This window comes from Triturus cristatus, chromosome 4_1 (genome assembly GCF_964204655.1).
Source record: "Triturus cristatus chromosome 4_1, aTriCri1.1, whole genome shotgun sequence".
In the NCBI taxonomy this organism is placed as follows: Eukaryota; Metazoa; Chordata; class Amphibia; order Caudata; family Salamandridae; genus Triturus; species Triturus cristatus.
Window position 1 is genome coordinate 394927494 of NC_140585.1, and position 26983 is coordinate 394954476.

General features: G+C 44.9%; 1 protein-coding gene across 7 annotated transcripts in view; it reads right to left on the reverse strand.

The window, feature by feature from the left end:
* PARVB (parvin beta) overlaps positions 1 to 26983 on the reverse strand; it is a 515092-nt gene that overhangs the window by 49765 nt on the left and 438344 nt on the right. For all 7 annotated transcript variants that reach the window (XM_085652456.1, XM_085652460.1, XM_085652461.1 and 4 more), the window contains exon 9: positions 18079 to 18140. In XM_085652456.1, coding sequence (XP_085508582.1) covers positions 18079 to 18140 — 62 coding nt within the window. The remainder of the gene's footprint in view (positions 1 to 18078; positions 18141 to 26983) is intronic.

Sequence of the window (26983 nt, forward strand, 5' to 3'; positions counted from 1 at the left end):
CCTTGTTTTTTTGCTGATTTTAGAACTCTGCACTTTACCCCTGGTAACCAGTAGTAAGTGCCTGTGCTCCGCCTTTTAAACATGGTTGAATTGGCATATTCTAATAGGTATATTTAACTTGCGTATACGTCTCTAGTACATGGCACAAAATGCACCCAGGGTGAGAAAGTTAAACTTCAGCAGTGAACTGAGGCACCCAAGCACTTCAGTGACAATGTAAATCATGGCTTCAGGCCTACCAGTGTAGCCTGACTGTAGCAGTGTAAATACTGCAATTCAAAACTTCCCTTTTAAATATTAAAACACCTTGTTGCCCACAAAGCATGATGGATAGTATTTAAAAGTAGGGCATATAGAAATGTAATGTTAACATGTCTTTACAGTGACTAGCACCCAAACTCTTTTCACAATAGCAGGCCTAGCTGTCCTATGTAGAAAACCAGAGTACAGCTTAAAATGCTATTACTTCATCTAGGAAATAGGACCAGCTGGAAAAACAATTATTTTAGAAAAACAATTATTTTTAATAGTTATTAACAAGTTAGATTTTTAAATAGTAAGAAAAATATAATGATTAGAAACTAATATTTTCCCTGCCTGAAATTCCTAGAGGATACATTTCCATCTGCTCTCCCTTTTCTGCTAGCCAGTAATGCTGATAGTAAAGTGCAATGTGCCTCCCAGGAGCAAATAATAGGCCGACCTAAATGGCAGAGATGCCTCCTCTGAGCCTGACCGAATATGCACGGTGGGGCATCTCTTTTGAAATTAAAGTGTCAAATCCTGCTTGGCAGGTCTGCTTGGTTAACATACAACACTGGAGCACACTTGGAAGGAAGGGAACCAGGATGCCAAAACAATTAATGTGTTGTCACTGTCAGGTTGCTGAAAACCCTATTCTTGTGGTCCCAGACTCCGGTCTCTGGGTTTAGTGTGGGTACAGTAACTACCCCAGACCAGATTGTAGTGTTAGATGTAGGAAGTCATTAGTATACATGTCTATAGTATAGTATTACTATAGTATACTCACTACCCTTACACACACACAGCCGTCAGATCTCAATGTTTGTGACTGAAGACTTTTGCCATCGTGAAAATGTCCAAAGTGGGTAAGGTTGGCCCCAAGAACTATTGCACATTGGTTAGGGCATGCCAAGAAGTCATTCCCACTCACTAGCTCATTGACTATCATTATTACTTTATGCTTCTTGGTGCTTTTTGGACCAGTCAGCCTTAGGGTGGTCTTCCCTCCAACATTTTGCCTTCAACCCTCCTATTGTTGCTGAATTTGATTTTGATGGACTTCGGATTCTGTGCCACTGCTACCTAACGCTAAAGTGCACCTAAAACATAGTAAAATTGGCTTGCACATAACTGGGATTTTAAATTTTTTCATACCATATACACAGAGCTGGTAAATGCTACAGTGGGCCTACAACACTTATTATGCTACCCACTTAAGTAGTCCCTTAAAATGTGTTCCAGGCCTACAACTGCAGCCTGCTGGCAGCTTTAAACTGCCAGCTCGACTTGGCACAATAATCTCCTTTCTAAGCCTAACACTCCCTTTTTATTATCTATAAGTCACCACTAAGGTAGGGTGCATTGGAATTAAAAAGTTGGATATGTACTTTTAAGTTTTACATGTCCTGGTAGAAAAAAACTCCCAAATTAGTTTTCCACTACTGTGAGGCTTACCTGTTTCATAGGATAATGTTAGCTTACCTTATTACATCTAATAAGTGATAACCTTTAATTGGGAGCAGGAAGGAAAGTCAGGTTTGGGGTCTGAGAAATTATAATTTAAAATCCTCTTTAATGGTGATTTTGTATTTTAGGTCACGATTTGCGAAATGCCACTTTTAAAAAGTTGCATATGCACCAATCAACGTTGAGTGGTGTCCCCCTTGTAGCACAGCCAGTGTGGGCAGCAAAGTTGCAAAAATTTGATCAATATTAAAGTCGTCGTTTTAAACTCAAATATTTATTGTTGACGATTCATCTGTATTTCAATCTTCATTTTAATCATGAGATTCATAATTTGCAAGAGAAAAAATAATTCACTAGAACCAAGGATGTGTGGTATAATCCTCAATGCATTTCGGGTATGGTTTTACCCTTCTTCAGGAGGAGTCCTGAAAAGACATGATAGAAAGGAGAGATGTACCGACCTGTTCAACTAAATGCAAAAATCAAACAAAAGTGATAGATGAAGGTGTCTGTGCTTATAACACCTGAAACCAGAATCGACGTGTGTTAGCAACGGTAACCAGAAGAATTGTAAAGCCCGTGGTGGCGCAAAGGTGTGGGGCAATCAAGTGAAGAGAGTGTGAAATAGAATGCCAGGAGTTTGAAAACGATATTCCAAATAACGTGTAAACCATAGGGACCCTACCAGGATAACGTGCACAGGATTAATCGAAAGGTGTGCGGAGTTAAAAATAAATCGACATGTAACGTGCCGGTATTTACATACACAAGATTACTTGAAAAGAGTGCAAATTAAAGATACTCAGTGACTAGAAATAAATTTACGTATAACACATGAAAGCGTTGTGTTGACACCCCGTAATACGGCATACCTCAGTGAAAAGTTAACGAAGACGAACAGCGTTTCCCCGCGGACAGGAGCAATCAGCGTGTCTCCGTGAAACGAGCCTCGAAAGGTGTAATTGGTTGTGGTAATGGAAAGTAAAGAAGGAATTACTGATATAGGAGACAGAATGCATTGAGGATTATACCACACATCCTTGGTTCTAGTGAATTATTTTTTCTCTTGCAAATTATGAATCTCATGATTAAAATGAAGATTGAAATACAGATGAATCACAAACAATAAATATTTGAGTTTAAAACGACGACTTTAATATTGATCAAATTTTTGCAACTTTGTTGCCCACACTGGCTGTGCTACAAGGGGGACACCACTCAGCGTTGATTGGTGCATCTGCTGCTTGTTCATTACGTCCTGGTTTAGTGGACGTTTCCTCTTCAGCACGCCTCAACTTTCCAAAATCATCCACTTAACTTTTGGTGTGCGTGGTTCCAAAAACAGTTCTACTTTTAAAAAGTTGCCATTCTCCTATCCTAACCATTTGGTGCCGGCAGCCTCTTCTTGGGCCACATAACTAGGTGTAGTTGACTTTTGTATATTGCTCCCAGACGGCCACACAATAGAGGGATTAAGTGTGCCTGGATGGGACATCTCAGGGAGGATGAGGGGGCCAGAGCTGGGTACAGTCCCACTTGTAATTTAATAAGCTGTGTCGTGCCCTCACACAAAAGTTCACAGTAGCCTATTGGGCCTAGGGCACGGAGGCAGGAATTTCCAGACTCTATTTCAAAAGAGGCACCAGGTATAAAAATAAGACCTTCAGACCTACTCTTCAGTTTAAATTCTGGACCTACGGAAGGAATCTCAGAGGACTGTCTGTTGCTGTGACCTGCTCTGTACTTCAGAAGACTGCTATGCTGTAGCTGGAAGCCAGTTTTGAACCCCCAGTGGTCTGCCCTGCTGCTTGTGCCCTGCACTTCTCCATGAGCCCAGAACTACTAGAGTGACTCAAAGGGCTAGTTGGCTGGCCTCCTGATCACAACCTCGGAGACAGAAAAGGCTCCAACCATCTTGAACCTGCACCTTAATCCAGCCCGAGTGAGTCCTGACCCTCCAAATGGTGCACATCCAGTCCAGGACCATTGGAAGTGGAGCTAAAGGTGCCCAGATCTCCTCACAGAAGGCATATCCGGACTCATGGAACCTCATCTGCTACAACCTGCAGCTTCATCCTGCTTGAGAACCCCGAATTCCAAAAAAGAGACTAAGCCTTAAAGGATTCTTCTCCAAGAATTTGGCCATTGGCTCCCAGACTACAACACTTCCTTCTCAGAAATTTCCAGCTGCCTTGCCCCACTGAACTTTACATTTACACTACCATTAACACCTGCATCCCCTTTGAATCAAATAAGGGGTAGCGGTGACCGGCGGGACGCTGGCGGGTCATACATGGGAGACCACAATCAATAAGGTACGTGAAAAGGCTCCCTGGCTAACATGCTCCTGTAATGAAGGTTGTTTTGTATTTAACCAGCCATGCACTCTGGTTATACATTTATATCACCACTTTAAATAGTGTGGTAATGGCGCCCGGATCTAAATTTATATCCGTGATTACAGACAGCTGAAACTTTTGTAAAGTTTGCCAAACTATCACCTAGGCTTACGGTCGCCAAACTCTAAATGAAGGCATATATTGAGTATTCGTCCCCATATCAATAATTTATATTTAATGTTTAGCTGTGTTAAATGAGTTCAATGTAAAATGGTTGTCAAAATGTAGGCCCAAATCTCTGCACTGGGGTGAATGTATGACATTGTTCTGCATTGTGTCCATCAATTGTTCTTTTTGCATTTATCACCCCGAGTGGGACGGGTATGCCCAGACGTGGGTCCTGTGCTCTCCATGCCACTGGAGTCAAGCTATCCTGGCTGATGAGGGGTGAAACCCCGAAACTGGTCCTAGGATGCTTGTTTCCAGTCCAGGGGGGACCTGGCTTGGCAGTTCGGGCTGGACTGTTTCCATGAGGCACAGGGTCAAGACTGATTTGCATATGGCTGGGTTCAAACTGGAATGGCATGGTGAGCAAAAAAAACGATGGATTTAGGCCCAGATCTCTGTACTGGGGTGAATGTATGCCATTGTTCTGCATTCTGTCCATCAATTGTTCTATTTGCATCCAATATAGGAGACACATACAAAGCACAACCTCTAACCACACTGCTGCTCAGTCTCAATATATGAAGGTACAACAATTTATGAGGTGCTTTATTAATCAAGCCCAATTCGTAAAAGTTTGTGTGGCATGATTACTCAAGTTCTTAATGTCCTGGTGGTATTCTTTCTGTACACCTTAACATAGTGGCATTTATGATAATTGACATAGTAGACAGAAGAGGGAGTAGAGATGGCCCTATTTATATGTGATGCTATAACAGTGATAGCGAGATCATGGTCAAGTGTGATTTTTTAGCATTATATCATATTATCTGATATAATAACTTTTACCCAGCACCTACAACATATTGCAAGGGGGGTTTGTAGGAAAGTAGGATCTGCTTTTATGGTTACCCCCCACTTTTAACTGGTGTGAGTGTGTTGTTTTTGACTAGTCTAACTGGGATCCTGCTAATCAAGCCCCCGGTCACTGTGCTTTCTCCCTAAAATGACCATGGTAAGTACTCTTGTACATTCACAATTGGCTTCTGTTGTATCCTTGCAAGTCCCTAGTATATAGTACCAAGGTAACCAGGGCATAGCTACACAAGGGGTCTCCCATGGGCTCCACCAATGGGACGCCACTCAAACTGTGACTACAGGCCTGCCATTGCAGCCTGTGTGAGTTGGTGCTAGCACACCTCACAACAGATCTAATTTTCTTTATGTCTGAGGTCACTGCACTTCAAACCTATAAGTCAGCCCTATGGCAGGCTCTTCAGTTCTGAGGGAAGGGTGCTTGGTTATAAGTATGGGGGTGCCCCCGCATGAGCAGGACACCCCTACAAACCCTGGAGTTGATTATCCAGGCTTTGTAAATACGATCAGCCATTTTAAATTAAATATATATATTAACATGCAGTGGACATCAGTCATTACGAGATGTCTAACTATATAGTGGCTGCACCGAACCCGGTCATGTTTGGTATCAAACATGTTGGAACCATACCCCCACCACTGATTCCAGTGTTGGAAGTATGATACAATGTACTGGGGGGCTCCCTTCAGGTACCCCCTTGTACTACCGGTAACAGCCTTTCAGGGTCTGACAGCATGTGCTTCTGCCGACCACAGACCCAATTCTGCCCTCCTGCTGCTGAACCAGGCTTGAGCAGGGAACGGTAGAACAATAGGTTTCCTGTCACAGGGAGGTATGCCCACTTCCCAGTCAGGACTTAGTGTATTGGGCTCGGGGGGTGCTTGCCAGCGCCACCAGACTGCTTTGAAGAGAACATTTGGTGCCTCCTTGCATTCTTCAATTTGAGCCAGTTCAGGGAGCACTCGGCTCCCGCTCTGGTGCAAAGCTGGACAAAGGACATGGAAGTATTCTACCCTCTGACCAGCCCCTCCTATGGGAGGGACCCTCGAGTCATTCCAACCCTTTCTCTACGGTACTTAAGGGCTTGCCTAAGGGTGGTTCCTTAGATACGTCGTGGGACAAGGCTCAAGCCTGAAACCATGTCACTCTTTGACCGTGTGGGCACTTGGACTTCGCTGGACTTTGCCTGGAACCGAGACTGCACCAAGGAAGACTCCTGTCAATCAATCAATCAGTGCATTTATAGAGCGTGCTACTCACCCGTGAGGGTCTCAAGGCGCTGGGGGGGGCGGGGGGGGGATGCTGCTACTGCTCGAAAAGCCATGTCTTGAGGTGTTTCCTGAAGGCGAGATGATCCTGGGTCAGTCGTAGGTGTGCAGGGAGGGAGTTCCATGTCTTGGAAGCCAGGTAGGAGAATGATCTTCCTCCGGTGGTGGTTCTGCGAATCCATGGGACGGTGGCGAGGGCGAGGCTGGCGGAGCGGAGCTGGCGGGTGGGAGTGTATAACGAGAGGCGGCTGTTGAGGTATTCGGGGCCCATGTCGTGGAGTGCTTTGTGTGCGTGGGTGAGGAGCCTGAACGTGATCCTCTTGCTGACGGGGACCCAGTACAGGTTTCTCAGGTGGGCGGATATGTGGCTGTGGCGAGGGACGTCGAGTATGAGTCGTGCGGAGGCGTTCTGTATGCGCTGAAGTCGTTTCTGAAGTTTGGCAGTGGTTCCTGCGTATAGGGAGTTTCCGTAGTCCAGTCCGCTGGTGACGAGGGCCTGGGTGACCGTTTTTCTGGTTTCGGTGGGGATCCACCTGAAGATTTTTCGGAGCATGCGCAGGGTGTTGAAGCAAGAGGACGAGACGGCATTGACTTGCTTGGTCATCGCGAGGGAGGAGTCCAGGATGAATCCCAGGTTGCGTGCGTGGTCCGTGGGTGTCGGTGCAGTGCCCAGCGCTGTGGGCCACCAGGAGTCATCCCAGGCGGATGGGGATTGTCCAAGGATGAGGACCTCCGTCTGGTCTGAGTTCAGCTTCAGGCGACTGAGCTTCATCCATTCTGCGACGTCTTTCATTCCTTCCAGGAGGTTGGTTTTGGCGGTGGCTGGGTCTTTGGTGAGGGAGAGTATCAGCTGGGTGTCGTCAGCGTAGGAGATGATGTTGATGTTGTGTTTGCGTGCGATGGTGGCGAGGGGGCTCATGTAGATATTGAAGAGGGTTGGGCTGAGCGAGGAGCCTTGGGGTACGCCGCAGATGATCTCGGTGGCCTCTGAGCGGAAGGGAGGGAGGCGGACTCTCTGGGTTCTGTCAGAGAGAGGAACGAGGTGATCCAGTCCAGGGCCTTTCATTGGATTCCAGTGTTGCAGAGGTGGGTTATTAGGGTGCGGTGGCATACGGTGTCAAAGGCTGCCAAGAGGTCTAGGAGGATGAGAGCGGCTGTTTCTCGGTTGTCCACCAGGGTCCTGATGTTGTCGGCAGCTGCGATGAGGGCGGTCTCAGTGCTGTGGTTGGCTCGAAATCCGGACTGGGACGGGTCGAGCGAGTTGTTTGCCTCGAGGAATGCAGTCAGCTGTTTATTAACGGTCTTCTCGATGAAGGGCAGAAGAGAGATGGGGCAGAAGTTCTTGAGGTCTTTGGGGTCCGCTGTGGGTTTCTTCAGAAGGGCGTTGATTTCTGCGTGCTTCCAGCTCTCTAGGAAGGTGGTGGACGGTAAGGAGTTGTTTATGACGTTCCGGAGGTGGGGTGCGATGATGTTGTCGGCTTTGTTGAAGATATGATGTGGGCCTAGGTCAGAGGGGGAGCCCGAGTTGATGGTGTTCATGACATGGGTGGTGTCTTCAGTGCAGATGGGGGTCCAGGCGCTGAGGGTGGTGGTGGGGGTCGTTGGTTTGGTGACTGGAGGCGAAGTCTGGGGTCCGAAGCTGTTGTGTATGTCTGCGATCTTGTGGTGGAAGTACGTGGCGAGGGAGTCGCAGAGGTCTTGTGATGGTGTGATGTCGTTGTTGCTGGCGTTGGAGTTGGAGAGCTCTTTGATGATGCTAAAGAGTTCCTTGCTGTTGTGGGTGTTGCTGTCGAGCCGCTTTTTGAACGATGACCTTTTGGTGGTGTGGATCAGCTGGTGGTGTTCGCGAGTGGCGTTCTTGAGGGCTGTCATGTTTTCGGTTGTCCGTTCGTGGCGCCAGGTTTTTTCGAGGGTTCGGCAGGATTTCTTTGATTCTTCGAGGGCGTCTGTGAACCATGGGGTTTTCCTGGTGCTGGTCATGCCTGGGGGGTTCTTCAGTGGGGCGAGGTCGTCGGCGCAGTTGGTGATCCACTGTGCGAGGTTGTGGGCTGCGTCGTTGGTGTCAGCGGTGTTGGCTGGCGGGTTCTGGCTCAGTGATGAGAGAAGCTGGTCTGTGGTGATTTTGCTCTAGCATCTGCGGGGGAGTTGTTGCGTACGGTGGTGGGATGTATTCTTTTTGAAAGTGAAGTGGATGCATCTGTGGTCGGTCCAGTGTAGTCCGGTGGAGTGGCTGAAGGAGATGTGGTTGCTGGCGGAGAAGATGGGGTCGAGCGTGTGGCCAGCGAGGTGGGTGGGGGTGTTCACCATTTGCTTGAGTCCGAGTTTGGCGAGGTTGTAGACCCGGGTGGTGGTGTTGTTGTCGCTGTTTTTCTCCAGGTAAAAGTTCAGGTTGCCTAGGAGGATATATTCTGGTGAGGCTAGGGCGTGCGGGTGGATAAAGTCGGCGATGGTTTCGCTGAATTGTGTGCGCGGGCCCGGGGGTCTGGAAATTAGCGTTCCTCTAAGGGTGGTCTTGGGGTTGGTGTGAATCTGGAAGTGTAGGTGTTCGGCGGCGGAGAGTGTGTCTTCGGTGTTGGTCGTGATGTTGATGGTGTTCCTGTAGACGATGGCGATTCCTCCTCCGGTTTGGTTGACGCGGTCCTTCCGGGTGATCTTGTAGCCGTCCGGTATGGCTATGGCGATGTCGGGGGCCGAGGAGGTGTTCATCCAGGTTTCCGTGAGGAAGGCGACGTCTGGTGCGGTTGTGTCGAGGAGGTCCCAAAGTTCGACGGCGTGCTTGTGGACGGAGCGGGTGTTGAGGAGGATGCATTTGAGGTGGTGGTTGTTGTTGCTTGGTCCGGCAGGAGGGGGAAAGGTTCGGAGGCAGGTGAAATTGCAGGCTTGGCAGGTGAAGGGTCCGTGGGTTTGCTTCGAGGGGGCTCGGTGGCAGGCAGGTGGTCATCCGGTGTTGAGTGCGTTGAGGGTGGCGGAGTCGTATTTCAGTCATGTGCCCTGGCTCCGGCGGGGGCCAGGGGTTGTGGCGCGGTCCAGGCACGGACGGGTGCAGACGGGTGCAGACTGGCGCAGACTGGCGCAGACGGGCTTGCCTTTGGCCCGCCAGCGGCGCAGCCGCTGCGCAGCCTCCATATGAAGGGCTGTGGGAGGGGGGAGCAGCTGGGAGGCAGGAGCGGGGCGGCGAATGGGAACAGCGGGGGGCAGGGCTGCAGGGACGCAGCGGCGGGCAAGGTGGCACAGAAATGAAAACGGGAACGGGGGAGAGGACACAGAGGGCGAAGGGGCACAACGGGGACAACAGTGAAAAGGTGGTAAAAATAAATGCAACAAGGAACAGAAGCAAAAAGGCAGTTAGAGCAGTTAGAGCAGTGAAAGCGGGGGAGAGGACACAGAGGGCGATCGGGCGAAAGCGGGCACAATGGGGACAACAGTCAAGGAGGCACAAAATGAATGCAACAAGGAGCAGAAAACAAAAGGCAACTAGAGCGGTGGAACCGGGGAAAAGGACACAGAAGGCAGAACGGGGCACAAGGTCTTTAGGCACAGAGGGCACAACAGTCACGTTATAGCAGGGGCAGGCGGCAGTAACAGCGGGTCAGCGGCACCAGGAGGTCCGCGTGGCGGCTGGGGGGGGCGACCTACCTGTGGACAGGGTCAAGGGTCTGTTGCTCCTGGTCTTGCTGTTCTGCAAGTCTTCTTCGTTGTCTGTGCCTGTACTTCTTCCAGGATCTTCAACAGACCTGTGGGCATCAAGGACACCCGAAGTAATCTCTCTTGGAGTGAAGGAATCACTCCCCTGCATTTGCAGGCTCCTCAACTAAACTGACCGGTCTGCTGCTCCTGACGTTCCACAGATTACGAAACGCTCAGCAACACAGGTGGTAGTTCTGCAACTTCCTTGAAGCCTGACCTGTCCTGTCCACAAGTTGGAGGCCAATATCCCTCGTCAGAACCACTGGGACGGAATCTCTGTGCACCGCCTCGACTTGCTGTTGTCAAGGCTTGTCAGCTCTGTGCTCCAGAAATCTTAAGGTTTCAAGAAGCTCCAGCCTCCAGCATCTCTTCCTGCTAAGTACAGCGTCCTCATGGCATCCTCTTCACTGTGGGCCTTCCTTCTTCGTGAACTGCTTGAGGTACTCTTGCGACTCGTGCTATTGGCCTGTGGATCCTCCTGGGGGTCTTCTGCTCCAGTGGGCTCCCCAGCTTGTGGTGAGTCCCTTGGACCTTGCTGGTCCCAACGTTGCTCCTTCATCGTTCTCCACACCAGTTGCAGCTGCCAAAGCTGGTTGGTGCTTCCGCTGGACACCGACCCCCTGGTTCTCAACTTTCAACGTGGGACAGCTTGTGCACGGCTACTGGTCTTCCTCAGCATCGCCTGGTCCTCACAGCTGCAGCGACAAGGTCACGGTCAACACTTCTGAACCATCCGACATCGGTGGCCACTGCTCATCCATGCATCCAGGTCACCGCTAAGAGGCATAGACTCCGTCCCCTCTGCTTGCAGGTTCTTCACTTCAAGAATTCACTCTTGGATTCCACAGGACTATTAGTCTTCTCCAGCTGCATTTTTCCTGAAGTTCTCCATTGTGGTCTACAGCGGTTGCTGACGTCATGTCGCACCTATGCACCTGGCTTCCCTGCTGTAGGTATCCTGGTTCCTTGGGTATCCACAGGGGTGACTCTCCAACCTTCTGTCTTCCACAGGGTTTCTTCAGGGTCCACTGGGAAGGGTCCTTCTTGAAAACTGTAACTGCGACTTTCCCCGTTGACTTCTATTGGGCACACAGCTGTGTTTCAACTCTGCACAGAGCCTCCGTGGGGTTTCTGAGTACTTACCTTGGGTGGTTCCTTGTGTCCCCAGCTCCTCTGAGTCTCCTGGTCCAAGTCCCATTCCTAGTTGTAGTTCGTATTCTACTGTCATAGTATATGGTTTGGTCTCCCCCTGGAGACCACTGTATTTTGTGCTACTTACCTATTTGCAATTGAAGTATTGTGCATTTGTATTGATATCTCCAGGTAGGAGATATACCAATGTGCTAGTGAGTGTTGTGTAATAAATAGACTTTTTTTTATATATACACTGTGCGGTTCTTTTTCATTTAACCTACACTACATGATTAAACTGGTAAAATAAACTACTCAACACGTAGAAAACTTTCTATGGTTATCTAAGACCACTAAAATCACCATAAGAGTTGTCTGGATTAGTGCAAAGTGCCTCACTTAAATAAGTGTGCACCATATAGTAAGCCAGACTCCTACACTGTTCTATTCCAAGGGTATCCAGAAGAGTAAGAGTTCAAGAAAACAGATGGGTAACAGGAATCACCATGTGCCACATTTGCAGTGTGTGTTGAAAACATGAGTAGAGTTCAAATTGTTTGGTGGATGGGACTAAATGCGTGCCCAAGAGCACAGTTATATATATATATATATATATATATATATATATATATATGAATAAATAAAAGAAAAAGGTGAAGAAAGGCCATGGATGTAATTGACAGCATGCAAGGGCTGAAACATGTTGACCAAAATAAGGCTGTGCGGAAAGTATGCTAGTTGGTATCATTTTTTTCTCCCACTCCTAGAATCATTTTTAATTTTGTATGGGTCACACTAAGGGGCTAATGAAGGAGTGCCCCTATTATAATGCATGTCACCTAGGTGAAGGAGGGGTGCCCTTTATTTTGGAAATCCTTTTTCTGATATTCAACATTTCAAATATTTGAAAAATAGACCAAGAGCGACATTAAGGGCATTAATAGGAATACTAGGAGCAATGGTACTGGATCCCACTGGGAATAGAACCTTTTCATCTTTGGACAAATCCCAGAAGCCTGACTTCTTCCTGATTTTCCCCATCTTCAATAATCAGTGAGTTGATCATATGACACCAGGTACACAGATCTGTAGCTGCAATGTCACAGCAGAATGTTTTTTTATCAGTTGAGAATTGGAGTCAAGGAGGGATTGAAGCAGGACGCAAAGGTCTTGCTGTGTTGTCATTTAATCATAGGAGGACTTCCTTCTTACAATACCCCCAATAATTTTTGTATTCAAACTCTACGTTGGACACGGGAGAAACAGACTAAATTTGCAAATTTTGCATTACAGGAAAACCACAAAGGTTCCTGAAATTTCACATACATTACAACATTTTGTACATTTTTGGCAGCGGGAGACTTGTTCAGGCAGAAAATATCTCTCTCAAGAGTATCTACTCAAAACAGTGCCTTGCTTTACCCTTTACACAAGGTATTCTCTTGTGTCAACTTTTCACTTGAGATATCTTCAATCATATTCAGATTATAAAATTGTCTAATTTCAGGTAACTTTCCAGATTTTTTTTTTGCAATTTCTCACACTATAGAGAGGCTCCTAGTATCAGGTATAAACCGGTTGAGTCACTCCTTAACCCCTTCGCCGCGGCAGGAATTCTGCCGCGACGCTGGGGGGGGGGTTTGGGGGCAGCGCGGTGGCGCTGTGCTTGTGACGGAACCGCTCCGTCACGAGCCACGGTTGAGCTGTGCTCATGACGGAGTGGTTCCGTCACGTCTCCGCCCACTGCGCTAATCGCCCGCACAGGCGGGGAATTAGCGCCGCGTGGGCGGAGCGGCGGCCAAAGGCCGCAGCATGACGGAACCACTCCGTCATGAGCACAGCGCAACCGTGGCTCATGACGGAGTGGTTCCGTCATGAGCAGGGAAGGGGTTAAGATGGGAAAACATAAAAGTCAGAGGTAAACTTTATAATCTTAGAATTTTAGATGAATTATCAGGATCCATATATGAGCGGATGACTGAGGCCTGGCAGCTGGTAGGGAGGATGGTAGAGAGAGAATGGTGTTTGAGTGCTCCCTGTGGGTAACAACTTTGCCTCCTCCTCCTCCTCCTGACCTTTCTCCAGCCATGAATGTAAACGAGCAGCAGTGGCCAAGCTCTCATAAGGCCCGTTTGCACAGCTAATTAGTTTTCTTCCTTAACTCAAGGGAGGTAATTATATGAAATAATGTATGGACTAGGGACAAACATGAAAACTTACATTTCTCGTATTTCCTTATCGAAATGCGATCATCAAGATCTAAACTCCGACAAAACGACTTTTCAGCAGCAAAAAAAAAAACAATTATAGGAATTGCTGCCACCAGGCCGAAGAAAATAATTTAGCACAATAATAATATTTTAAGATCAAAAGGGCAGCTTAAAGAGGAAGTAGCCTACAGATGCCTTTTAAATCACAGGTTCATTTTAGGACTATAGGAATGACTCACTTCAGTCTCATAACACCGCTCATCAGTAGCTGGGCAGGCCTTCCGTGATACCTTTGCACGGTCTAGCTATTTTACACATATTCGTTGCCATTCTAGTGCCGTGACTTCTTAGGGCCAACCAGCCCAACAATAGGAGGGGGACATTAGAAATGCAAAGGAGGGGTTATTCTACACAGAGCTAACAGTGTCTGAGCATGGTTTCGATGCACCAGGGAAAGAGTAGAGGGCAAAGAGTAAAACAAATAGGGTATTTTAGAGGGTAGATGGAATTTTAAACACCTAGGGCCATATGAAGGAAGCCTAATACCGGTCGGTAACGGCCGATTTTCGGTAAATATACAGTTACCGACCGGTATTTAGGCTTTTGCTATGTAGGGGGATCATTTCAGGATTCGGTAATTTACCGAATCGGTAATTTTACCGATTCGGTAAATACCGAATCCTGAAATGAGATGTAGGGGGAGTGTGTCGTGGGTGTGGGGATTCGTTATTTACCACCAACTAAAAGTTGGTGGTAAATGACGAATAGGTGTAAAAAAGCATTTTTGTGCACTTTGAAATGTGCAATGTGGCAGACATACATGCCCTTAGGGCATGTATGTGCGCCACATGTGCACACATGGACGAATCAGGGGTGCAACAGGGTGTCAATGTGACACCCTGCCACCCATGATGATGCCTCCCCCATTACCGATTCGGTATTTACCGATTCGGTAATGGCAACTGGCTTCCCATTCATTCCTATGGGCCTCCAGGCCCATAGGAATGAATGGGAAGCCAGTTGCCATTACCGAATCGGTAAATACCGATTCTAAAATACCGACACTTACCGATTCGGTATTTTTTTACCTACATTACATTTACCGATTCATAAATACCGAATCGGTAAAATTCGGTATTTAAGAATCGGTAAATGTAATTTACCTACATATGGCCCCAAATGTTTTCATACACGTCCAGTCTCCTCTACACCACGTAGAGACGTTGATAAAAGAGTAAAGCTTCGAAATGCTGCCCTTGCTTCAGTTATGCCCCGAATTTAGTCCTCAGTGTCTTACTGGGCAGCAGTGCAATAGAGAGCCCCGTTCCCCCGATGATTGGAGACCTTTTCCTCGACTTGGATCTTTTAAAGAGCGGGGTCCCCTGGCGAGGGGTTCAATGATATGCGGTTTACTGGAAGATGCGATGGTGGTTTCTACCAATAACCGAGGTCATATATGGCACATATATTCAGCAAAACCAACAACTGGCGGAGGTGGTAAGAAGACCAGAACAAGATCATTCAATTACATCCATTACATTTACAGGATTCCGGATCTGTTATAGTTAACATTCCACCTCCTGTTTGTTCTTCTTTTACTCTATGAAAACTCGTAAGGAAATTGAGAGGAAGTGAGCGACTCTGTAAAGGCCATCAGAGGCATTTTTTGCCACCCCACTCCCCCGTTTTCTGGTAAATAATCACCCTGTGTATACTTTTACACGTTGGGATGGCCAGGCTGCCCTTGGCACGTTAGCAACCAGGCATGGGTGCATATTTAGAAAGGATAATCGAACAGAAGTTCAGTATTTAAACTGTAAAATCGACTTAAATCGGTCAGTTTTATAAAATTGGGAAAAAATCGTTTTTCATTCTAGGGAGCCTGATGGCATTTTGATTACACGATGGGGGTGCGGCATTGGAAAGTGTGAAAACCACTGTCTCACTGCTGTATATTCAGCTCATACATATGGAACTTCGAACTTCGATTAACAAATAATATTTGATGGCTGATGGCATAGCACATAAAAGCTTTTTTTTCTGTTTTTCAAGCCGAATATACATAAACTACATATTATGAGGGTTCTCAGGAACTGGGAAGCACAGACCCAAGGATTGTGGTACTTCACCAATGTGTTAGCAGTACTCTGTGACCTGTTCAGCACTTAGCTTTAATGTTAAAGTCCACGAAAGAAATTGGGTTGTTAGTTGTCTGGAGTGTGAACCCTGGTCAAACAGCAAACATAATCCTTGTCAGGTTAAGCCACAAGCAAACCCCAAATTAACCGGTGCTCACCTTCCTGGTAGCTTGGCACAGAGCAGTCAGGCTTAATTTAGAGGCAATGAGCAAAGGATTTGTCCAACACTTCGGAGTCCACAACAGGATTAGACAAATAGAGCTTGATGTAATAAATAAAACAAGACCAGAACGACAAAAATCCAATTAGTAGAACCGAAGCTATTGAAATGTAAAGTATTTATTGCAAAAAAGCGGTAAGAGGCATAAAGCGCCAACACTGTGTGGTCGTGTCGAACCAGAACAAAGTTCAGGCTATTGTGATGGAGCATGGGCCGGCTACAGGGACCAAGTTAGGCCTGCTGAACAAAACTACTTCAATCCTGGTTTGCGGACCGTTGTGTGGATCCACGGCAAAGATGCGTCATGCAGCTGAGGCAATAAGTCGATTCCAAGATGCTCTGGTGCAAGGCTCTGTGGCGTCAAATTTGAGGATCCCATTGATGGGGCTTGCAATGCAAAGTCCAGCATCAGGCCCGTAACGCGCCATCGGGGAGATGAATCCGTTCCGAAGAGCTGCAATGCAGAGTCAGTCGTCCACGTCGAGGCTGCCATTGACAAGAGATGCAAGGGCCTGCTTCGAGGATGCGCAGCAGGGGTTACAAAGGCGATGACAAGGGGTATGCGAGTCTTTGCAACGGGTTCAATTCACGCAGCAGCGGCAATGCATCGGTTCGACTTGGATTTGCACCTTGCAGCAGAGGAGATGCACTGGTTCTGGACCCATAAACTGGCAAAGCACCTTAAGCTCACTTCCAAGGGTCCAGGACTGGGGTGGCATCAAAAGGCCTTACAAACTCACAGATGGCAGAGTCCAGGTGCAGATTCAAAGCTGTTGGAAGCCTGTTGTGTCCCTGAGGCTTCAGATCAAGAGGCCAGCCAACTAGCCTTTGGAGTCATACACAACAAAAACGGATGGTAGTAGTGGATAGAAATCGCACCTCGTATTGAAAGTACACACTATAGTGGACATATAGTAAACTTTGAATATATATGATTTATTATTCTCAAAATGGTGCTTTGAAGGTAATCCCACACTCTACTAAAAAAGGTGTGAGTTCACATTGGACCAAAGACCCAATATGCCAATATAACTGAAAGGAATACCACAGCACTCCATACACAATGTTCAAGAGACAAATAAGGTCCAAACAGTAAGGACTTGTATTGGACAAAAGTGTTTTCTTTATTGTAGAAAAAAAGTTTGAGTATCTCAGTATATTCTTGTTCTATAAATCAATTTTCTCCAGTTTTTAATACATTGATCTCAGCTGACACGTGTTTCATCACACAATGACTTTTTCAAGTCTTAGCTGTTTTAAACTTCTTGGTGCTGGGAGAGATTGGCTGAACAAATTTACGTCCCTTACAAAGTGGCACTTCCAATGGCGGCCTTGTGCTGCTCAAAAAGTCATTGGATGCGAACAACCAAATAGTTGGGGATGTGTAAATCTTAAAAGTACATGTGCAACATTTTAAATACATTCCACCCTGCCCTCAGGGCTGTCCAGGGCCTTTTCTGTGGGTGACTTGTATGTTTTAAAAAGTAAATTGGTCCTGGCATAGCTTCATTTTGCAATGTCGACTTGGGAGTTTAAAATTGCACACAAAGACTCTGCAGTGGCAGGCCTGTGATATGTAAAAGGGCCACTTAAGTGGGTGGCACGATCAGTGCTGAAGACCCACTAGAAGCATTTAATTTACAGGCACCGGGGACAAGCAGTGCCACCTTTTCGGGGACTTGCATGTAAATGAAATATGCCAATTGACGATGAGCCAATATTGCCATGCTTACAGGAGAGACCACAAGAACGTTAGCACTGGTTAGCAGTGGTAAAATGTGCATAGTCCCAATACCAGCAAAAACGAGGTCAGAAAAAGCGGGGGAGGAAGGCAAAAAGTTGGGGGGGGAGAGAGCACCCTAATGTCTGAAGACAGGCTTCTAAATGAGGGGCACAATGTGCAATATTCTCCTATTAAAATGAAAAATTAAACCAGCTTTCCAACCAAGTTACTTAGTGAAGCATATTTTAATTCTAATAGGATAAAAAGTGAGAATGTGGTCTTTAAATAGACATCTATTAAAATATAATATTTTGTCATTTTTCAAATCAAAAAGATATAGTATAGCGTGCATAGGCATACATTTTGTGTTAATAACCATGTACGAAGTCTTTCTGTGTCTAAGTATGTATCTAATATTTCTTTAGGGCGAACTTAGCAAAAGGTTAGAGGAGCACTGTACAGGGTCAAAGACAAGCATATAGTCAAAGAGTGATAGGAGATGTAGCTGGTTTGTGGACTGTTAATCCATTGTGAACTAGGGTTCCTATGATGGATAATGTTGAATTAGACTTACTCATTTTAAGGTAAACTCCAAACATGTATACACTACCTTTTTAACAACGCTGAGCTTATCCGGTGCATGATCAAAAAGGGTGTCAAAAGCATCACGCTCTAGAAGAAAAATAAGAAAAAAGCATGTCAACTCTGCCCTTGCCACTGAAGCACTTCAGTTTGGAAAAAGGTCTTTTTACTCATGTCATGTTTTTTGGTCTAGGTTTTGTGAGTTGGAATGACAATATCCCAGCCTTAACAAATAGATTGCCTGTAGTCCATTAATCACAGAATTAACTAAATGATCTGCAACATTGGTGATGTCATGCCTATGAACCGATTGTCATTGAGGAAAAATAATTTTCAATCAGGATGTTGCCTGCCAGTTAATACAGAATAAGTACCAATTAATTGTAGAATAACAAAAATGGGAAGTTTGTTACAAAAGAGAACAGCCTTAGAGGACCGACCATTAGAGTTAGAAACCAAATGCAACACTGTAGGAAAGAATATTGGCAGCCTCATTTGTGCAGCCCTCCTCCATCGCTGTGGACAATCAAGACTAAATATATTTTAAGAAAATTCATTCATGGTAGTCAATGTGCAGCAGTCCCCACAGCATAAATGAAAGTGGAAAATCATGAAAACAAAAGCAACATTTATAGAGAAAACTAGAAAAAGATCACCAGGCCTGACACTGGGAGAGTGGGAGCTAAAGCAATTTGCAAATTCGAATACCCACCTGGAAATATAATATCAGAAAGATATGCTTATCACATTTGTCAAAAATAAAATAAAAACACCACACCCAAGACCTAGCAGACAGACTAAAGGACATTTCAAAAATGAGCAAAAGCTGCAAACTCCTTAATAATGCATGGTCCAAGACACCAAGTACACATTGTATTAATCTCAATTGTACAGCAATACGAATTCAACCTATCAAAGAATTCAAAAACTATTCCAATTTGATTGCCACATTTGCTAACCATAAAATACTATCAGCCTAAGTAATGTACACTCCGAGGAACTCTGACGTGATAAAGTTAAAAGTATAATGCTCCCAATACATATCCAAACTATGTACCAGACTCAGACACGCAAGTACATTTTTGCATTTAAACAGAGAAGATTCACGGCCGACCTATTCCCTTCTCCTACTATGCTCCATCATTATCCTTCCTTCATACATCAATTTAATATCATGGAAATTATATTTAGACACAGACTCCACTGGTTATGTTTGCTGGCAGCATACTGTCGTGTAGTTCCTATAGTATCCATGCAGGACCTGCGCGTTTGGATAACAAACTGTAGGATTGGTGGCAGACTAAGTCTGAGCACCCTCACAACGTATTTTAGCCTGTTTGCATTAGCTAGCTCACAGTGCCACTATAATCTCCTCTTATCAGGGAGAGAATAGTTTCTGGCAACCTTGATCCCCCAGGATCGTGGAAACAATGTACTACCTTTCGCTCAGTCACTTGTGCTCACTTACTTTGTCTCGGAGAGATACACAGATGAAACAGTCGGGCATGTTACTATAAGAATTTATTGCACAGTTGTTCTTCTAGTGTAAAATATATGTGCTGCAACAACCGTTAGACAGTAGCAGAGATATATGATCGGCAGTACAGTGAATATAAGAGGATAGTACAGTTCTACCATTTTGCAATAGTCATGAATACATACATGGATATAAAATGCATGATAAAAGAAAGCGTGCTCTCCTATGATGCCTTTCTAGATGTACCCAAGTGTACCTAGCATGTGAGTAGGTGTGAAGCCAGGAATCCCTCTAGGTTTAGTCTAACCCCATTACCTGAAGCAAGAGAGTGTGGGACTCTAGTTGGACACCCTGCAAGGGATGTTTAGACCACTGTCAGCTGGAGCGTCTGCATGCAGGAGCATCAGCATCTCTGGTCAGTGTGTCGGCCTGGAAGTCTCGGTTCCCTCTAGCTAACACTAGCAAGTGGGGCATGGGGAGGAGGTAGAGCCACACCCCTCTTCTCCCTTCAGTCTCCCATCAGCCTGCTTACTCCACACAAGGCAGTAGATGTGGTCGGCCAACTAACTTGCTAAAGGTTTAGAGAAGCAGATCAAATGATCAAGGAGGGCTGAGGTCGAGGGAAAAGTGATACCCAAAAGATATTCTCTCCATTAAAGCATAAGTAGACTCCCTGTGTGCAGCCATATTGCAAAGAGAAGACAGGAGACAAGTAGCAAAGATAAAAGAAAGAAGTATCATATATAAGATTAGTGTGAGAGTCACACGTAAAAGAGGAAATCATTACCATTGACTACTTCTGCCTAATCACAGACACAAATGCCAAACTGCAGCAGAAAAATTTAGACATCAGCAACATACTGATGTAGCGGAAGTGTCATTTTATTTGTAGCGGTGATTTATAATCACACATGTAGAGCGCATCCGCATGTAATCCTTTGTCATGTTAACAAAGTCTCCGGATCTTGAAATTCAATAACGTAAACTGTGTTCTATTTAGGCCATTGAACAGAAACGTGAAGAGTTAATGTTGAAAGTAAATGTAACCAGCAGAAAACAGTATTGTGCAACTGACAGTCCTTCATTATTAAATGTGTTTATTAACCGTGTCATGTTCCAAGTAGGTAGGAATATTAACTGAATGTGTCTTATTTTCTATGCAATTTGTGAAGCTCGGTGGATTTTTTTTGTTCATTGACTATCAAGGATGCCATTCTGTTTTGGATACACGCGTATTCGACGATTGACGTTCTTCATGAATAGCACTGCTGCCCTAGGTATTTACAATTCTCGGAAGACTTTGTATTTATTTTAATTACTGGTTGGCATTTGTTTACTGCAGTCTGTCAGTGTATCTTTGACATCTTCCCCTTACTACGGAAGATTATGGCTGCCATTTTGTACTGTATGAATTCATTCCTGACACTCTGAAGCGAGGATCTGACTTTAAAGGAGGCAGCCCTAACTATTTGTAGTCCTCTGCAGTCTCAGTGGATAAACCTCAACATACTAAACATACTACACACCTCACTATTTTTCTAAGCCAGGTCTTTCAGGTAAAGGAAGGTGTGGCCACGGACTTCTCTGTCCATGCAGCTCACTTCCCTAAACCCACTGGGTTGAAAAAATATTTCCTCCAAAGCAGTCCAGTATTATTCCCATCCGTAGGTCTCAACAGGTTTCTGTTGGCTTATCACTAGTTGCTCATATTCATTTTGTATGAATGGAAAACCTAAAATAGACAAGACCATCAATAAATCTGTGCCCTTCTTTTTTAATAAAGCCAGGTTTGTTTTGCTTCGGCATTATCAACTGGACATGGATCAAACTGGTGAGTTTGATATTATGGTTGTTCACAATTCATCTCAGGATTACTCTCCTCCGCCACAGGCCACATTTGCAATATAAACAAGCATTGGCATAGCCAATAGGTCTCGCCGTTGGTACCTTATAAGTGTTAAGCCATGCAGTACAATAGGGACTGGGGGAGACATGGGTGAATTTACCTTAAAGCAATGCTGCACCATTAAAGACGGGTGGTAACCGGCGTAAAATAAAATTCATTAGGTGAGATATGGCAGGTAGAGCAAAACAGAAGCTTTCGTGAAACATTCTTAAAATGAAAGCATACAGACAATGCTCATGCAGAAAGTCTTTACATAGACGTCAAATGGGGTTTCTTCCAAAACAAAGAAATACACATCACATCTACAATCTGCATACACTAATTGGTCAATATACGCAAAACCCCTATAAAAGAAAATGCTGCCAGTTTTGTATTAATCCAAAAAGTATTCGACCATCTTGCACATATGCTATGGATTTGTAAAGCGCATGACAACCTGACAGTAATCCCAGTGCTGAGGATCAAGTTCGTCATATAGTGGCTAAGACAAAAGCAGAAAGGCATGTTTTAAGTGATTTCCTGAATTTGGATTCTTCTCTATCGATCTCAGTGCTGGGGATAGAAAGTTCCAGAGCTTTGGTGCAAGATAAGCAAATGAAAAGCCTCAACCTCTTGCTTTCTTGATCTTTGGTAAAGTATAAAAACTCTAATCAGAGGAGCATAGTAGTCTTTTAGGTTTATAGGGGTATAGCAGTCACTGTATTAGAGGGGGACTCTTATTGTACACCGAACAGTTGGCCAAACAGTTTTAAATTTGATTTTTTTGAGAACTGGCAGGCAGTGCAGCCCTGCCAGTGAAGCAGAAACCGACTGAAACTTGGGGGTCTTTAGGAGTGGGAGAAATGACAGCATATTTTAAAAAATCAACTTATTTTACTATGTTAGAATAGTAATTTCAGAACACGTTTAAATGCAACTGTAACATCGCTCTAGAAATAACTTACAAAAATGTAGAACAATTTTTAAAAAAAACTAAATATTGCATCATGACAAATATACCAATAGAAGATGTTATTAGAAATGTTTAATTTAGGATTGCATGTTTACAAACCTTTTTCACCAAGCAACTATACTTTAGCCTGTGCAGTGTGACCTTTGCTCATAGTGAAGTCTTCTGTGCAATGGCCTAACATTGATATCATCCTAGAAATGTGCTGACTCTAATATTTTGTTCATTTAGTTTCTCTCACCCAATGTTAGATAATTATCAATAAGAATAATAGACTTATTGAAACTATGAAGCATACATGGTGGCATAGACTTCTAAATGTTGCTTTGAATTAACTTGATATATGTTTTCATATTTTCTGACTAGCCTGGTCTCTGTGTCAAAACTCATAGTGCGTCTTTAGCTTAGGGAAGAGGGATCTCATGGGAACTTGTCTCGTGTAACAATTTTACTAGAAAACAGTATAAATCTGGATGACATGAGTGCAGACTGTGGGAATCGGAAGAAAATGTGTCGTATGACTGACAACACCACCTTACACGTTGTTCTGATTAGACATCGAGTGAAGACTTCTTCGGAAACTGATCCATGCATCAAATAGCTACAATAAGGAGTGTTCCTAGCTAGTTAGCCACCACACCTCTAGTTTACATTTGCCCATCCGGAGGTCCTGCTCCTGGATTTCTTCTCTGCCAGAGACTCTTTTTTTAAGGAAAGTTGATTCCGTTTGAATATTAGAGAGCTGATTGACTTTATTAATTTGTGAACGATGCTACGGCACAGATCACTACTCAAACAGTTGCTACTGCAATTGTGGGAAACTCAGCTGAGTTCCCCAGAACTTCTCTTCACGAGAAATTCCTCCTTTATATACCACTCCTTTCCAACTGGACTCTTTATGGGTTCTTATTTAGAATAGGTCGCTTAGCTAGTTAATTGCGTTTCTTTACAGAACACTTGTCTTGATTGTGGATTTCTAATCTCCTCTTTGATTTATCTAAATTACTAAACTGAATAAAGATATTTGAGATCCTAACCATATAGATACAAATAAAGCCTTTTAAAACTATCTCAACCTCTTGTCATTGACTCATATCAAATTATAAATGTTTTGATGACTTTATTCTGTAGTGCGCTCTAATTCTCCTCATGGTGGAAAAGGCCCATTGACCTCTCGAGAACTTTAAGGATTCCCCATGGTGACATTTGCAAGTGGGTGTATGTAAAAGGTCTGAACCATTGTGGAGAGTCCTTTTGGGCTCCAGCAGGATGATGCGTGCATCAGCATTCTGAATGATTTGTAAGCACTTGGTTACATATAGAGGGTTTCCCAGGTAAAATAGTCAAGCCGGGACAGCACTAGGCCCTGGACTACTGTTCTTTTGGTGGCCGGAAGAAGCAAACTCAAAACCTTCCTTTGTGTCCTAAGAAGGCCAAAGCAGGCAGCAGTTAATTTCTTGACTTGGTCCTCCATGGTGAGGTGGGAGTCGATCCAGAAGCCATGCTTTTTATTTCTGTTATAGGAGGGGTAGGTCACCTAAGTAGCCGGGCCATTATAATTCGGTCCATAGGGAGGGATTATTCCCAACCACCAGAACCTCCGTTTTGTCGCCGTTTATTTTCAAGTTGTAACTGGACATCCAGTCAGTGACGTCTGAGGCAGACACTGAGCTTGGAGGCGAGAGCTACTGTGTCTGGAGTTAGGGAAATTGAAATTTGGATATCATTGGCATACAATACTAATGAAAATCCATGCCCTAGTATGATGTCTGCCAGAGACTGAACATAGATATTAAACAGGATAGGGCTTAACGATGAGCCCTGGGGCTCCCCATGCTCTAAGGCCAGCGTGTTTGAGCAGAAGAATTCCTCCCAGACCTGAAATTTCCTGTTTTTTAAGAGTGACATTAACCATTTGAGAGTAGTGGCAGCGATTCCAACATCTCCTAGTCTCCTGATGAGTGTCGCATGAGACACCGCATCAAAAGCGGCACTCAAATCTAAAAACATTACTGCTGCTGAACCCTTTGAGTCTAGAGTTGCTTTGAGTTTGCCAGTCACAGCTGCCAAGGCCGTTGCAGTGTTATTGCCTGCTCTAAAGCCAGTTTGGGTGTATTGGAGAAGTCCCTGATCTTCCACGAATGTGGACGGATTTGTATTAACATGTTTCTCTCGTGATTTTGCTGATAGCTGGAAGCAGTGACCTTGGTCTGTAGTTTTCCGGGAATGAGAGATCCAGTGAGGATTTCTTTTTAAAGTTGTGTCAGCATGGCATGTTTCCATGCCCAAGGTACTTCATCACTTTCTAGAGATTGATTGTTAGCCAAAACAGGGCAAATTACTTTCCCTCCTTTTGTGAGAATATTGGGGGATGCAGAGCCCAGTGGAGACCCTGACTTGATTGATGTAAGTAGGTTTTCTACGTCTTCTATTTTTAATCTTAGGAAATGCAGTCAAGTGTTCTTTAGCAATTGCTTCGTATGGTGTGGAAGTGTCATTAATATTTTCAGTGACCACCCTAGGCATAGTTGCGCACATTTTATTGACTTTCTCCAGAAAGTATGTTGCAAACATATTTCATCTGGCTTCAGATGCTAATGGAGCTGGTGGCTTCATAAATGAGTTCACAATTGAAAACACTTCCGAGGGTGTGAAATTAAAACATCTTGAAAGTAACCTGGGGGACACATGATCTAATTGAAGATACAAATTGCACAAAGGAAGCATGTAAAAAATAGACACACTTTTTTGGTTGAAAATACGGAGATTATGCAGCAGACGATGGATTATGTGGCAAATGCAGCAAATCCTAACTATGTGAAAAAGGCCACAGCCGCGCATCGCACATTTCCAGTGGCCGCGATACTGCCTTACTGTGTAAGCAGCATAAGTGTATTGAGGATTAGCGACCTTAGATCTTGCTTCCAGGTGGCACTGCTAAGGCCTTCTAGGTTGTTGTGATTTGTCCAATATTAAATTTGCTGTTTCTCTAGTGTGTACACAAAGCACCTAATCTTATTTTGACCAGTGTCCCACTGCACTAGAGTTGCAAACCTGCTCACCTCCAGAAGTACACCTCGACTGCTAGACCTTGACATCCTGTAAGAGCCAAATGTAGAAATACAGCAACATGCTTAGACCACCAGACACCTACTTGGGACACTACTCCAGAACTGCTGACTTACCCCGAAAGCCTAAGCAGACAAATGTGTGCATGGATCATTCAATGTAGCTCTCTCCAGACCATAAACAGCACAAAAAAGGCTGCAACACCCAATCCCACACAAGGCAATCACCTGGCGCTATGGTTCCTCTTCGTACAAACCATCTCACACATACAGTATCACACTATTTACCCAACTTCACCCTCCCTTCCCCACCAAGCGAACAGAGAAAGGTTACACAAATACTGAAAACTTTCTGGAACATGTATACCAGAGAGAGACACTGCAGTCATTTGCGCGAGCTGCAACACCAGACAATATAGAATGGCCATCGGTTCAAATACCATGGAAAAATGAAGGGATGAACTGTTCAAATTCTATTTAGTAAAAGTTCCTTGAGAGTGGCTTTCTAACGCTGACTCTAGAGCAGGGAACCAGACACTCTAGCAGTTATATTTCTCCTGTGATTACGGAAAAAGAGACAAGGTCAGTACGGAAACAACATGACAACGCACTACACAAAAGTTATGTGGGGGCAAGCAGAAGCACAGTCTGGGCGAATAAGTACTGCTCCGAATCAGCAAAGGTACCCAGTGTCAAAGGAAGAATAAGCACTGCTAAGTCAACATTATTTAACTTGTACTTTGGTGTTTACTTTTTCTTTCATTTTGCACTTGCATTTTTGTTATGCGAACAAAGTGACAATCTTGCTAGGTATGCAAAGTGCTTGTTGAGAGTGCAAGGATAACTATCTTATGGCAGCTCAAAGGGGAAGTGAACTCCAGGGCTGCTGGAGAAAGCCTGACTGCATTTCATGAATTCAAGGCACGGTTGAAGTGCAGGAGCTGAACGCGTGCAAGACGTCCCAAATGACAACTCATTAGTCATGGGCAACAATAAATTGGCAGGAGGGAAGGATTGTGCGTCTACTAGTGCCAAAGCTGGCACAACAATGGACTCTTTCTTGGCTCGAGCAGCAAGTGTTGTCGCCAAGGAAACAGAACTGGCGATGAGACGCTTGTCCCTCGAACTGGGGACGGGTCCAGCTTTGTTTCATCTGGCAGGTCTGGTATCCCGGAGGCAGGTCCTCCAAGCCCCCCAGCTCACCTCTCCCGGAGGCCCCCAATTTTGCTACACTACCTGGAAGACACTGGATAGGGAGCCCTCTATGGCCACGTTTGATGTGTCTGATGGGTCAGTGAATACTAGCCTTTGCAAGTCAGTTGCCAAAAAGAAGAGGACAACTAAACAAGGTGCCATTCTTGGCCAAACCAAGAAGCAGGGGCCTATTGCCCGTTTTAGTAGTTCATGGAAATATCTGGTCCTAGCGGAAGGCAGGTGGACCTGGCCCCAGTTACTAAACCCATATGTGGCGGTATTGGTTGGAGTACCGTCTCATCCTTCAAGTGGGGAGGAATCATATTTGGAACTTAAAAA